Source organism: Chamaea fasciata, unplaced genomic scaffold, assembly GCF_029207755.1.
Source record: "Chamaea fasciata isolate MVZ Bird 193981 ecotype frontalis unplaced genomic scaffold, bChaFas1.0.hap1 SCAF_15, whole genome shotgun sequence".
Classification (NCBI taxonomy): domain Eukaryota; kingdom Metazoa; phylum Chordata; class Aves; order Passeriformes; family Sylviidae; genus Chamaea; species Chamaea fasciata.
In genome coordinates, this window is record NW_027094100.1 from 10,858,941 (window position 1) to 10,873,479 (window position 14,539).

The following is a 14,539-nucleotide window of genomic DNA, read 5'->3' on the forward strand; positions in this document are numbered from 1 at the left end:
GATTCCTCCAGCAGACAGGAGAAATGGGGTGGGAGGATGCTTGTTTTTAGCAAGCTCAAAATCCATCTTCACCATGTTGGCCCAACCTGAAACGTGGTATCCAGGGAAAATGCCAGACAGCAGCAGCTTTCTGTGCTGAGAGTCCCCATGGTCCCCAGCTAGATGTCAGGCACAGCCTGCTGTAACCAGGCAGCCAATATCCCCTGCACTCTGCCCAGCCTGCATCCCAGTAGAGCACACAGAAAGTCCCCAGGGAATGGCAATAGTGAAGTAACTGCATGTTTTCAGCAAAACAACTTGGAAGGCAGAGGTGGTTGTGGGTCTGGGGTGCACCTGAGTGTCAGCACATCTTGAGCAGGTCAGCAGGGTGACAGACACCAGGAATGCCTCCCCGCCACTGTGCTCAGCTCTCAGCAACTGTGGTGGGGTTTGCAGCTTCGGTGTGTCACATTTTCTGTGCTGTCCCCTCCTTCCAATAGGAACAGCACCAGGATTGAGCCCTTATGTGAGCTCTCAGGTCTGACATCCAGAGAGCTGGGGCCTATGACCTGCCTGAGGTTTGTCACAGCATCCTTGAAGTCTGCTGGTGCAAAACAACTGGGATTTAACAAATTTGCAATCTCCAAGGGGGGAAAAAACCCTGTTCTGCTGAAGCATTTCCAACCAGCTCTGTGGTCACTGTATTTTTCTTTCAAGAGTTGATGTGTTGGCAGGGATGCACAGCCCACGCACAGTCCCCCAGGGTGGCCTCTCCCTGCCTGCATCTCCCACCTCTCCAGCTCATTTCCAGCACAATTCCCCGCTGCTGTCCATCACCACTGTGAGTTACTCTGCCACTCAGCACTTCCAGGAATGTGCAAGTGCACAGCCTTTCCCACACAGTCCCTGATGCCTCTGGCACGGACTGGTCCTGTCCAAGCCCGGGGAGGGACAGGGTGGGAAGCAGGATGCTGTGGGGGCGACTTGCTTGCCCTAACAGCCACTGTGTCAGGAGCTGGCAGAGCCATCGCCAACCAATCTGGGATTGTCCTAATTTGATTATTTGTTGGCTGCCTTCAGTGTGCCAGAGGACAATGCACACAGCCAGGACACTCCTGTGGGTTGGTGATGGAGATTCATTAGGCTCATTGCATACCCCATCACACAGTTAGGAGATGCTCTGTGGCTCTGACACAGTTCTCTAGAAGATTTGCAGTCACACTGCTCTTCCTTGCTCTGTCTGCATTTGTTTCAGGGAAGAAAGGGGGAGCTAGGCATGATGGTGGCTGGAGAAACACTCCATGTGGAACTATTCCCATAGGAGAGTCCACACTTCCGCAATCCCTGTGCAAGGAGCAGGGAAATGTGATTTTCCAGATGAGAGCATCTCTTCTCCAGCTCTGGACACATTTACTGCGTTTTCCTTTCCTTCTCCCTTCTCAGACAGCCCAGCAGCAAAGCAAGATGTTGCTCCCTCAACTCTGGTTCACCCGGTTCCTCCCTTGCTTGCTTTCCTGGGCAAATTATGCGTCAGCTTCAGGCTGAAATCCAAGAGTCCCAGAACTGACTTTCTTGTTCAGTTTCCAACAAATTAAGCAAGCAAACACCAGAACTGTACAGGAGTGTTCTGGGGCAGCAAAGAACATGAGCCCCTTCCCTTTGTCACTGCCCTGGTAATAGGGGGACCCCCAATACCTCCCCTCCGACCCTGTCCCACCAGGAGAGTGACCACACAGCTCAGGCCAAGGGACTTTTTCTGGGTGTTGTTTCCCCTCTGCAGCCTCTCTGTGATATGGACAGGGCTCAGCCTGAGGTCTTCCTGGGGGGATGAATTTTCCTGTCTCCTCTGAAACTTTTTGATGTGTTTCCCAGGAGGGCAAGTCTGGGGGAATCCCGTGGGAAGTGCTTTGTCTGGCAGGGCTGTGTACTGCAAGGTGATGGTTATTAGCACGCTCAAAGCAGCTGTCAGTTATCTTTCATCCCGCTGTATCCCCTGGGAATCAGGCAGAAAGCTCTGCACAGGGCTTTGCTCAGTAGGCTCAAGTCTTTAACATAGGGCTGCTGAATTAACAATCCTCAGCAGCAGTAACAGCAATGGGATGTGACAGCCACAGCCTGGGATGTCTCTGGTGTCTCGTGTCGGCCCTGCAGACTCGCCTTCTAAGCAACAAGATGTGGGACATGCAGGATTTTGCTTCCCAGGCTTCCTCCAAAGGCAGCATCACGCCTCCACCATTCCTGCTCCCACCCCAGCCCAGCAGTCTTCCTCCCATGTCATCCTCCTTGCAGAAGGAGCCCAGGGAGCACTGAGAGCCTGTCACAGTGAGTGTTCCTGATGGTCCCAGGTTAATCACTGCCTCTCACGCACACAGACACTTAAGGCTGTCGTTTGCTGCCCCAGGAGACTCATTACTGGCTGCCTCACAGGGCAGGAGGAGAGGAAGGAGGATGGGAGTGATGAACTGCAGACTACAGGGGGAGGAGAAGAAAGGACATTTGGGATTTTCAGGGTGAAGGCAGTGCTGAACTTCACCTCTCCAAGTGCAAACGTCTGGTGCCAGTAAGTCACTGTAGCACCTTCCCAGCCAATGAAGGGGAAAATTCCTCCAAAGGAGAGGCTGCTTGTTAGAAATGCCTGTTGGGACAGGGCCTTCCAGGGAGAAAACTGCCTCTTCATTGACCTCCAGATAATCTCTGTGTGCTTCTGTCTATCAGAGTTAAAACATAACAGAATTTCGGTTGAATTACAAGATTCAGCTGATGGGAGCTGTACAATTCCTTCCACAAAGTCTTTGTGTGTCTCAGTGGCCAGAAGCTTTATCAGGCTCGGAAGAATAGAAAGAACAAGAGCAACCCTGGGGATGTGAATAAGGAAACATGAGGTATCCAAATCTCTGATGTTAAGATACGAATTCATCTCTAAAAGATAAAAACCTGACAAAATTCACAGAGCAGCTGAGCAGCTCCATCCCTGGCTGATGGCTACCTGCAGCCACAGGGCAGCCTGGAGGAGTGAGGCTCCCTGAAGATGTGGAGGTCAATGACTTTGAGACATAGCTGAAGGTTTGAGCTGACCCAGCAGGATTCATCCCCCAGGCCTGAGCAGCTCCTGGTGCTACAGAGCTCCTGGCTGTCCCTGTTCATCACCACAGATCAGCACCGCCCCTCCAGGGAGCACCTGCCCTCCCAGTCTCATCCTCTCATCCCATCCCACACCCCGTCTGCCTTCCTTCTCTGCTTCTCAAGCACAGCTTTTTCTGCCTTTCTTTTTAGAGACAGAATATAAAGGACAGAGGTCCTGGTTTCCTTCTAGCTCTTGAACACAAGAGCCCTTGGAGAGGATCTATTTTAAGAGAGGAGAGCCTTCTCACTGCTGGCAGAGCGGCCCGGCAAGGGCAGGCTCAGTGCCGTGCCCTCCAGTCGGGCACTTGAGACACCTGCTAACAGCCACTCCAGCTGCCAAATGCTCCTCCAGCAGTGGCAGAAATCAGTGTCTCCACAACAAGCTCTGGCAGGATCCATGGGGAAGAGGGGGGAAGGCGAAACCCTCACTGCACACCTTCTGCACTGGCTCGTGGCATGGGTGGCAGCAATGCCACCTTTTCCCTGGAGTGGGCAAAAGCACCTGCTGGGTGGCTCAGGCCCCCTCCAAGGCTGAACATGTCTTGCGTTCAATCCAGAGGGCTGAAGAAGCTTCCTTGGGAAGAGCTGCCCAGGCTCCCCTTGCTGAGGGCAATCATTTTTAACTCGGTATGAAAAATCCTGAAGCTGATTTTATGTTGGATGCAGAAGGCAGGGCAAGATCCCACAGAGGCCACTTGGCACATTTTGTTCTGTGCTCAGAATTGTAGAATCATTTAGGTTGGAGGAGACCCTTAAGATGATGGAGTCCAACTGTTAACCCAGCACTGCCAAGTGCACCACTAAAGCAGACCCAGGCTTGTGCTCCAGGGTCACATCTCCTCTTGGAAAGCCCCAGTGTGTCCACTCCAACCTTGCCTGGTAGGTCATTCCCTGCTTTTTTGCTTCTCCACTTGGGAAGGTTCTTCTTGACATCTGTTCCGAATTTGATTCTCCTCTATTTATGTTTTATAGCCCTTTTTCCTCTCCTCTTGGTAATTCAGATGATATCTGTATCACTTAAGTTTTTAATCACTTCACCTACATTTTCTTATAATCAGCTTTATTTTTCCCTTTCCATATTTTTTTTAGTGGTGGGTTAAGCATCTTTATCCTGATTTCCCCTTTTCCCATGGTTATTTTCTGGTGGTGTAAACAGAGTTTATCACACTTAGCAAACAATCTGTTAAAAGAGAGCTTGAGCATATAAGTGTTCGGATCCACTGCAGATCCACCCTAAAGAAGACTTTGGACCTCAGTGATGTTCCTCTCACCCCAGAATACATTCAGCAGGCTGGAAGAAGAGCAGATCTATCCTCCAGGTTCAGCTCAGTGATGTAGAAATGAATCCTGCTCACAGGAAAGCTGCAAATCCATTGAAATCAGCTCTTTGTTGCTCTCACATATGCATTGGAGCGTCTTTAAATTCCTCCTTGTCAAAACCATGCAAGCCCATTTTAAGAGCTGGTACCTGTTCCAAGCACTAATGGCCGCTACAGGGAACAGAAAAGCAAGGCTGAAGGCTACGATGTTCAAAGCTGCCTTAATTATTAGAGCTTGAGCTTCCAAATCCCTTGAGAAGCAGGGAGAAATGTTGGCCTCAAAATCCATGGCGTGCTCTGAGAAGCCAGGGAGCCAGGGAGTTTTGGGGACATCTTGACTGCAGTCTGTCTGCCTGGCTCCACCGGACTTGGAATGAGTCCGATTCATTGCAGCAGCTCGGAATTCAGAGCAGAGGGAGCAGACAAGGCTCATTGCCTATTCCAGCCAGAGAGACTGCAACAACATTTGTGGTTTTCTTTTTTTTTCTTTAAAATAAGGTTACTTGAGTAGACAGCCAGGAATAGACCCTCTGTCTCCTCATTCCTAGGCTGAGCCCCACTGATAATTATGTACAAACTGTCAGGGCTGCTTTGGAAAAGCAGTTCTAGAACTAAAGCAGCCTGACATGGCTTTGTGTAAAGCTTTGCCTGGAGAAGTGACGTCCTCAATGACTATCAAAGTCCAGCGGGGAGAGCTGGGACCATTCAGACCCTGCACAGTGCAGCAAGAACTTTTCCTCTTGAGCACTAATGTTCCTGAAGGTTGGGCAGCCTGGCCAAGAGAGGCATGATTTCATTTTACTCCTGAGGAGAAATATATTCCTGTGCAAAGGAAATCTCTGGATATGTAGGTGCATCTGTTTGCAATGTGAAATGTGTGAGGCTCCCTCCTTGCTTCATAGCCTGCTCCACTATTTATCCTCCCAGCAAGCCATCACTGCCTCATCCTCCAGGACTGTGCTTCAACACAGGCATCAGCAATTTCCCCTGCCACAGGCAATCAGTGAAATTACCTGATTTAAGGCCAGAGGAGTCAAAAATGTCACACTGTGGAAAACTCTTTCCACAGCCTCGTTGCTTTTGCACATCTCCAGGCTGCAGACGGACCCATTCGCTTCTTCCATTTTGCACCAGGCTGGAGGAGTGACCACTGGTGATGGCACAACTTTCCAAGCAGGACCCTGAGCATCCTCCACCAGCATCCAGCTGCAGCCACCCTCTACTGCCCTGCACTGCTGGGCTCTGTTTGTCCAAAGCAAATTCAGGCAGATTTCCCTGTTGACCATGGGGATTTTGCTTGCTCAGGTGGATCACCATTTTTATTTTATTTATTTTTCTGCTAAAAGTCTGTTCTATGCAGATAAAACCCCAGGTCAGTCACGCCACAGGTAGCTCCCAACCAAGGCACAAGGATTCATGGATGTTGGTGCTGTCTCTTCATTTCTTGGGAAGGATGGGGAGAGGGTTGGATGCTCTCCCGCAGTGACAAGGTTTGCAATTTCTTTTTAAAAGCCTGTAATCATCTCACTTCTGTGAGCTATTCAGGCATTTACATTGTTTTTCAGCATCTTGAGTGCTGGCTGGAAGCAGCTCCAGGGTTTGGGGGAGTGCAGCAGGATCGCTGTGGGGGGCTGTGCTGACAGGCACCCCCACACTGAGCAGAGGAGGGCTGTGCTCCTGCCCACAGGTGAGCAGGTTCCTCAGCATTGTCTTTTATCAGGAAAGAAAAAAAAAGGGGGAGAAAAAAACCCCAACAAATCAATTCTGTTCACATGAAATTTGAGCTGAACTTCAACTAATAAACACCGAAGGATAAAGAAATGCCACAAAAACAAAAGTCCTGTTGTGACGCAGCCATGGCTGAGGTTCATTCATTTTTTACAGATTGTTTTTCCTTTTCTCTTCCTGGCTAAAAATGAGATTTTTCAGAAAAGAGAAAGCATCACCAGCATACAAACACATATCAAAAAAGGAGCTGACTTTCCCTATGGGTGCAGCCATCTGACACAGGACACAGTGTGGGCACAGAGACCTGGGTAGGAGCTCCCTAATTCCATCCCCCATAGTGGTACCGTGCATGTGCAGCATCTGGGAACCCAAGGAAAAAACCTAACAGGCTCTTGGGTAATGCTTTCTTCCCCATTTTCCCCTTGCAGGTATGCCATCCCTCTGGCAGTGTTTTCTCCCCCTAACCCATGCTGTGAGGCTGGCACAGCAGCTGGGAGCATGGAAAGCCAGCTCTTGCCTCACTTACGACCATTTAGCAGGAGAGGGAGGATCCCCTAACCATTCACCTCACTTCCAGGGATCCAAAGGACTCCCTGCTTTCCACGAGCCACCCCTGCAGAAGTTCCAAGGTCAAAATGCAGCCCTTCACATGAGTCAGTCCTTGCCCTGAGGAGCTGCAGTCGGAGGAGACCAGAAGGCAGGAGAACACTGATTCCCTAAGTCTGTGCCATCTCGTCTCCATGCTGTCATGCCATCTGTGGGCTTTATCCCAGGAACTCCTGTCACATCCACTCCCATTAGCATTTTTTCAATGCTCTCCTGCCCTTTCCCAGCATCTGCTGACCAAGTCCCTCTGGTCAACACTGCTCCTCATCCTTCATCAAGGCTTTTAATTTTCATGATGCTGTTACCCACTTTTGCTGCACTCTGCCCTGCAGCAGCTCAGCACACGAGCTGCAAACCAGGCAACCCAGCTTGCCTGCAAAGAGAGCTTCCAGACGGGGATTGAGCTGCTATTAATTTATCCTATATTTGTTTTGAAAAGATGCCTGGGGAAGGTACACCATTTCCCTTTCCAGTTAGAGGCTTAACAGCCACAGGCTTTCTCCTTTCTCAGAAATGTAAATCCGTGTTTATTTTGCATGTACCCGATCAATCCCCAAGGCATTGCATCCAACAGGCCAAAATCAGAGCTCTGTCTCCACCAAAACACTTCAGGAGAAAGAGGAGAGGGAGACATGCTCTACCTTCTCTAGAAGAAACAGCGATTTATTTGGGACCGAGGCAGCTGCATGGAGTATAAATTATTTTAATTGGTAAGCCCAACAGGACTGACTTCCTCTTAAAGCAGAAAGGGAAGACCTGGAACATCCATTTCCAGAGTGATCACTGAGGAGCAGCCAGACTTCAATTCCCACGAGGCTCTTCAGAGGGTTTGATCATTCAGGATGCTCTCACATATACAAAATACTAATCTACCTGCAGCACCAGCCATAATCTCTTCCCAGTTAAAACTTGTGCAACTCTGCTGAAGCCAATTTATGAAGCAAACATTTAATTTAGCGAGCAGGCTCACAATCCTAAATTTAAACATATGTCAAGCCAGCAAGTGGCTTTGTTTTAATTAACTCTCAAACTTTGTGGCTGTCATTTCTTTATATAAATGAGGATGTTCTGCCAAGGGCAGCCTGTGAGCCTGTGTGCATCCCTACGAAACCTCCTGCTATTTCACAGCCACTTTTCAAAGAGCTCTTGCAGAGGCAAGGGGATGTGGATGTTATTATAAGGGTCCATATGGCAGTACACTGGCACTGCAGCATTAAATCAGAGGTATTGTAGCTTTCCAGCCTGGATTCTCACAGTACCAGGTAATGTATATGTGGCTTTATTGTTGTACAATTTTAGGGGCTATGCATTATTCAGGAGCAGCCTAAGTCTCTGCATTGCCGGAGGTGATTCAGTGATGATAAAGGGAATGCTTTGCTCTAAAGGCAGGAGTGAAGGGATTTCACGGGTCGGTGTCTTCTCCACCCACGGAGAAACAACGGAAGCGTTAACACTTCTGGTAAAGAAATCAGCTGGCGACAAATTCTCATCGATAATTAAAATGAAAGTACAAGCTGCCTTAACATGTAGTTAGACTTAGGAACTCTAACCTGCTCTCTAAATTAAATGCTTTCCTGGATAATTTGGCTCTCGCAGCAGGCACTGAAATCTGCTGGAAGATGCCATCTAGTGGGTTATGGAAGTTTATTTAAGTTTAAATCCACTTGCTGCTGTGGGGCGAGGGTGGCAAGAGCTGCAAATGCTGGGGTGCATAATGGTTTCCGTAGACTTTTTGTTGTTCTTTCAGGAAATTAGGTATTTCCCTGCGAGGGTTTGCATTGGAAGAGAGCTAATATTTATTTTTCCAGTGCCCAGCAGGGCACCGGATTGTCACAGGCTTTGCTGTTGACACAGCCGAGCCTCACGGCTGTTGTGCTGGCAGAGCATCTTCCTGAGCGCCGGGGCTGCGTGCCCTTCATTGAGGAAACGGATCCGCTCCCTATTTTTGGGAAAGCTGTGCCGCCATTGTTGGTTTTTTTTTTTTTTTTTTTCTTTTCCTAAAAAGACCCTTCAAACATTATCCTGTGCCTCTAAATTATGTAGTTTACGTGATAGTTGAAGCCACTTAATTGCTATCCGACTAAACAGCACTGTTTTTTAATGCGAACCACGGGTGGGAATGGGTTTGGAGCGATGCTGCCTGCTGGCGCGGCCGGCGATGGCATCTCCATCCAGGGTGGAGAGTGGCTTGTCCCCCGGTCCTTGTGTGCCCGCGGGGCGAACTCCATCCCCTTGGGGACCACCTGGACCCCTTGGGAGCATCCGCAGCCCTTAACCTTCAGACTAATCTGCTTCTCCCAACCCCGCTCCCCGCTCCCATCTAAGGGGTCTCTCCCAATTAAGGGGTTTTAAGCCAATTAACCACTGTGACTCCCTCCTCCCACCGACGGCCGGTTCGAATCCCGCTCCGGCGACGCCCGCGCAGACACCCCGTCGTGCCGCGACATCCTCGGAGCGCCCTTCCTAGAGAGTCATTAGCGGGGAGTCATTAGCGGGGAGTCATTAGCGGAGGGTCATTAGCGGGGAACGGGGGCGTGGCCTCCCCAGGCGGTGGGCGGGGTCTCCCGGGCCACGCCCCCCGCGCGAGCGGAGCGGAAGTGCCGGAGTTGCCGCCCGGCGCCGCCGCCGAGCGCGGGGGAAAGTTGCGCTCCGGGAGCGCGGCGGGGGCGGCCGGACCGCGCTCCCTCCGCACCGCCGGCTCCTCATCCCCGTCCCGCTGCTCGGCCCGCTCCCGGACAGCCGCTCCGATGCGGCGGAAGCAGAAGCGGCTGCTGCAGGCGGTGGGGCTGGCGCTGGCCGCCCTGGTCTTCTTGCCCAACGTGGGGCTCTGGTCCCTGTACCGCGAGCGGCAGCTGGAGGGCGGCGGCGCGGCCGGCGGGGACGGGGCGGCCGCCGCGGGGGCAGCGGCCGGCGAGGCGCCGGTGAGTGGCGGGGCTGGGGCGGCTGAGCGGCCCCGGGTGTGCCGGGGGGGGGCGCCGGGTTAGGGTCGGGGGGGCTCCCGTGGGAGCCGCTGTCGGACGGGGCTGGGCGAGACCCTTCCCCATCACAGAGGGGAGCTCGGTGCAGCAGGGGGGGCGAGAAGCGGCGGCCGCCCCCATGAGAGGAGGGGGCAAGGGAGGGAAGGCGGGGTGGGCTCCTGTGGTCCCCAGGAAGGAGCTGGTTTACGTGTCCTGTGGCCGCGTTGGAGGGGGAGCGCGAGTACTTCCTTGGCAATTCAAGGGTGCGGGGTCGGGAGGGTCTCCTTGCCTTTTTTTCGGCTGAGCGTGGTAGGGGAATAAAGCAAGGTCTTCGCTTCTTGCGCCGAGGAGTGAGGAAGGGGAGCTGGTCCCATCCGTGCACAAAAAAAGAATAGCAATTCCGTTTGCCAAGGGTGTGCCTCCGTGCCAGTTCTCTTCACCTGCCTTGGAAAGGTGTGGGACGCAAACATCACCTGTTACTTTCTCCGCGTCCCCGCAGAGCTCAGGGCGAGGGCTAGCGGAGAGTGCCAGGTGGAGCCGGAGGATTATGTCAGTGCAGTGATGCTCCTTTGGGAAAAGAGAAGCGGATAACTCTCCCTGAGAGGCAGGAGATGCCCGCCGGATATGTGGCCTGAGGATGTTGCAACACATGGCTGCATTCCTTTCCTGTCCCACTGGTGTAGTAGTAAATTTAACAGCCAAACCTGTCTGTGTAGCGTGTGAGTCAGGAAGGTTGGATCACCAAAATTAGACGTTTGGAAGCGCAGTTTAGCTGCACTTACTTTTGGCTGTGTAATTGCTTTGTCCCCTTCTGGGTTTAGCTTTGTGCCATTAAGAATGATTGGGACTTGAAAGCTTGAAATGTCATTGTGTAACTATCAGTTCAGCTGCCACTCTAAAAGGCACTGCTTGTTCAAAACCACTTAAAACTCTTAGTTGTCTAAATCTTTCCCTCCTTGGAGACTTCCTGCTGTAGCTGCACCATAAAGGTGGAGAAACCTGCTGTGACAATTTCTGCTTTGAGGGAGAGAAGGCTCTCAAAGAGCTGTCCTCAAACTGGGACTGAGCTCTTCTTTCCCCCAAGAAACAGTTTTTCAAATTCAAGCTTTTTAGTGTAAGTCTGGATAAAACCATGCTCCTGTCTCATGCTATTGGGGAAAGGGATCAGCTGTTGACTGTCATAAAACATAAATTTGCAGCAGATCCTCATATCCGCACAGAAGTCCTTTTGACGTGATCATTACATGCCTGGAGTTCCTGGTGTTACTGCCTTATGCTTGTATTTCTGTGGGATGCAGGGAATCTGTTTTGCTTGACTGGTAAAAATCAAGCCCTGCTCCATAGCTTCATGCGGCGTGGTGTTAGGGCAAAATGAAGACCTTTGTAAAAAATCATGCGTCCCCCAGAAGTAATGAGGAGAAAGTTGGTAATTATTTTTAGGAGGCTTCAAAGTGACAGGTTGGTTTTTATGGTTTTGGTCTTCGAAAATTGTCCTTGTACTGTTGGCTTTGGGTGGGTGTAAGAAGGCAGTATCAGCTGATTTCTGTGTCCTTGCAGTGTTCTCCGTGTTTAGGTATCCTCAGCTGCCCGTGTTGTACACAATGCCTGCTCCATTTTTCTTTATGTCTCTGTAAAGTATGGCAGCTGTCAGTGATTTGAGAGATCTGCTTTTGTTTTGATGGTGTGTGGAGCTGGGCAGGAAACGCCTGTGCAGCACGCAGGAAAATTCACAGTAAAACCTCTCTGCGCTTCTGTAAATCAGAGTTGCTGGGTTTGGGGCTGAAGGCTTCATCTTCCAGTCTAATTAACGTGGAGTTATGGGCTGCAGGGGGTCTGTGAGTGAAGATATATTTGTGTCATATGCTTATTTTTTGAATGATTTGGCCCTGCAATGATAGCTCCAGTTACATTGAGCAAGGGAAAACATAGCCTGAAGGACAACAGGCTGTCTTGGTAAAAATAATTTCAGATGAAGCAGAATAAAAACAACTCAGATGTGATGTTGTTTTTCTGTTTAGTTGTGTGGGTTTGTTTTACTGTTGTCATAGAGGTATCTGCTAGCTGACTGCAGAGCGTTTTTTGGGCATCCTCACAATCAATGGTTCCAGCCTCCCTTCCTTGGTCCCGACAAGCATTCATGGGTTTTGTACTTTAATAATCAGCTTCCAGCTTGTAAATGAATATGCTGTTTGTCTTGTTTCTGGAGCTGACTTCTTAAAACAAAACCTCCAGATGATAGGAGAGAATATAATGAAAAAAATATATTCAGAGCAGTCAGAAAAGATTTCCTTCTGTTTCTGGCTCTAATTTGCCTTTTTGTGCAGGCTAATCTTTGAACTGAGGACATTTCCTATGTACTTCAGAACTGAGCTTTTCAATGAAATCTCTGTCCAGGCTCATTCTTTCTCTTTAAATGGTGTCTGCTGTTTCAGTCAGTAGTTTTATCCCTCAGAGTAACAGCAGAAGGGGGGAAAAGGTTTTAAGAAACAGCTGAATTAAAGCTATAAAACAATTCCTAGAACCTTGTCGTGATGCTAAAATTGTGAAGTTTGAAACCACTTCTGTCTGTGCTGTATGTTACCATTAATAACATGGCAATATACATCACTATAGCTGATTTGGCTTTATTTAATCTTTCTAGTGCCTGAAACAAATGTGTCAGAAAATTAAGCAATCAGAAACGATGTAAATATATTCTAGGAAAAATCATTCTGAATGGTTTCTGCGGAAGTGCCTAGGCAGCTAATTGCTTCTGTATTTACATGTTCAGGGGAAACATTATGGTGGCTGAAAATAGTGTCTTGCTTTAATAAGGAGGGTGAGATTTCTGCTCTTTCCTTCTGCCTTTGGGTTTGTTCTTTTGCAGCTCTGTGGGTGCTTCTCGCTCCACAGAGGAGAAATGGAGAGAAGTCATCAAGGTCTTGGCCTCAAGGTCGTTCTGCAGATCTCCTTAGAAAAGCTGAGGCTTTGAGTTAGTCCTCACTTAACTGCTGTGTGCTCAGAAGTGGCCCCTGTCACTCTGTGGCTCGGCAGAGGAGATGATCTGGGAAGTCCTTTTTTCCTGGGGTGTGTAACAGGTCTGGCTGTAAATGGGGGTGGTGGTACTGAAGTGTTTCTGCTGACAGCTCAGAAGCTGCTTTGACTTCATGACTGTACTGTTTGCTCACCACTACGCCTGTCGCCGTGTGCTCACGGAATGCAGATTGACTTTTCTGTGGATTCATCTTTTTCTTTTTTTAACAACTATTCAATAAGTAAAAACATACGATCTGTGGGTGTGGGGGTAGGAAGAAGCGAAAGGAATGCAGCTATTCCTTTTGTCTCTTGGATCTCTGCTGTCTGCCTCAGAGGCTGCTGAGCATCCTCAGCCGAAATGTTTAATTGATGTGGATGTAGCTTTGCAGTGTGTAAACCCTGCATGAGTTAGGCTGTGGGCTGGTGGTTTATGCTTGGGCTAACGCAAGTATTTACGTGGCTTCCAGTGCTCTGCAGAGCTGCTGCTCTGCACTTCTGTGTTCAGGCTGGGGATCTGCACTCTGTGTGAAACCTGCTGTTCTGGGAATGTGGCATTTGAGCTCGCAGAGATACTAAGCTTGACGGTTTTTCTTTGAATTGCTGGCTAAAAGCACTGTAGCAAATTAGCTGCCTTTCGTGGCAGTGCGTTTTTATCTGATATGATGAATGCTTTATGGAGTCGCCCTGTAGCTTGTTGTAGCAGTAATTTGTGCTCTATAAATTAACTCGGGAGCGTGATGGAAGTGTATAAATCACATCGGTGATTGTGTGGTGCCCTCTGCTGCCGGCCGGCTGGAGTGATGTGGGGTACACCCTCCTGCTGCTTTCCTTGGCAATGAGAAACCACCTGCAGACTTGGGATTGAAAAATGACTTGGGAGGCTGCTGCTCTTGGAAAGTTTGGAGCGATAAACTTGGGCTTTAGTGCCGCTGAGCCTAAGGTTTCCAGCCAGCGTGGCTGAAAGTGCAGCCCTGGTGATGATCTGAGTGGGGAGTGATGCTGCTCGTGTCTTCCTCAGCTGTGGGAAGGGGATGGGCTTTGCTGCCCTGACCTGGGCGCAGCTGTGAGGTTTGTCAGGCAATTGAAAAAGCTAATAAGGAATAGGGTATTTGTTGTACAACAGGCTCGGTGCTGCCAGGGCTGGGGAGGGTGGAGAACGGCTTGGGAAAAGTTAGAGGGTAAACCTTTTCTGCTCTCTGCCAGCCTGAGGGAAATAGGACAGCTGGCTTGCTGTACCTCACAGGCACATTCCTCTGGCAGTAGACTGGTCGTGTCCTAGCCTTGCTGCTGCTCCTGTCTGGGGCCTGGCTCCTCCAGGAGACTGCTGTGTTGGCAGCTGTGTTTGCCAGGCATTCGTCTGCTGATGTAAAGGGAAACTTTGAAAAGCTTATTTTTCTAAGTATAGCGTGAAACAACCGGCATCTAAGGGCTGGAGTGCAAGTGCTACAGCCGAACAAGCCTGTTTTAATTTTAAGAGTGACTGATTGAATGTGGGCTGCTCTGAAGTTTATCACTTCAGTGCACTTGTGGAAGGAGCGGGGTTTCCTGAGCTGGGTAAGCGTGTCCTGCACTCGTGATTGACAACGGGAGCTGAAGTGAAGGTAAGATGTCTGGCCCATCTCACAGCTGTAAAGCACAGAGTAGAATTTGAAAATATTTTATAAACATTTATGTAAACATTGAAAGTGTTTATAGAGAAACCGGATGATTGGCAGTCTCAGAAAGAGCTTTCAGTGGCCTTCGCTCAAGGTCTCATTGTGGTGATCTTCATTGTAATAGCAACACTGAATGAAAACATGGGCTGTATTGTAG

General features: G+C 49.8%; 1 protein-coding gene across 2 annotated transcripts in view; it reads left to right on the forward strand.

The window, feature by feature from the left end:
* The first annotated feature begins 9,396 nt into the window (after positions 1 to 9,396).
* Positions 9,397 to 14,539, forward strand: part of GALNT10 (polypeptide N-acetylgalactosaminyltransferase 10) — an 80,968-nt gene continuing 75,825 nt past the window's right edge. Inside the window, exon 1 of one of the 2 annotated variants that reach the window (XM_066196889.1) lies at positions 9,397 to 9,676. In XM_066196889.1, coding sequence (XP_066052986.1) covers positions 9,503 to 9,676 — 174 coding nt within the window. In that variant the 5' untranslated portion in view covers positions 9,397 to 9,502. Of the gene's footprint in view, positions 9,677 to 13,861; positions 14,329 to 14,539 lie in introns of those variants that run through there. The other variant, XM_066196890.1, reaches the window with a different exon arrangement.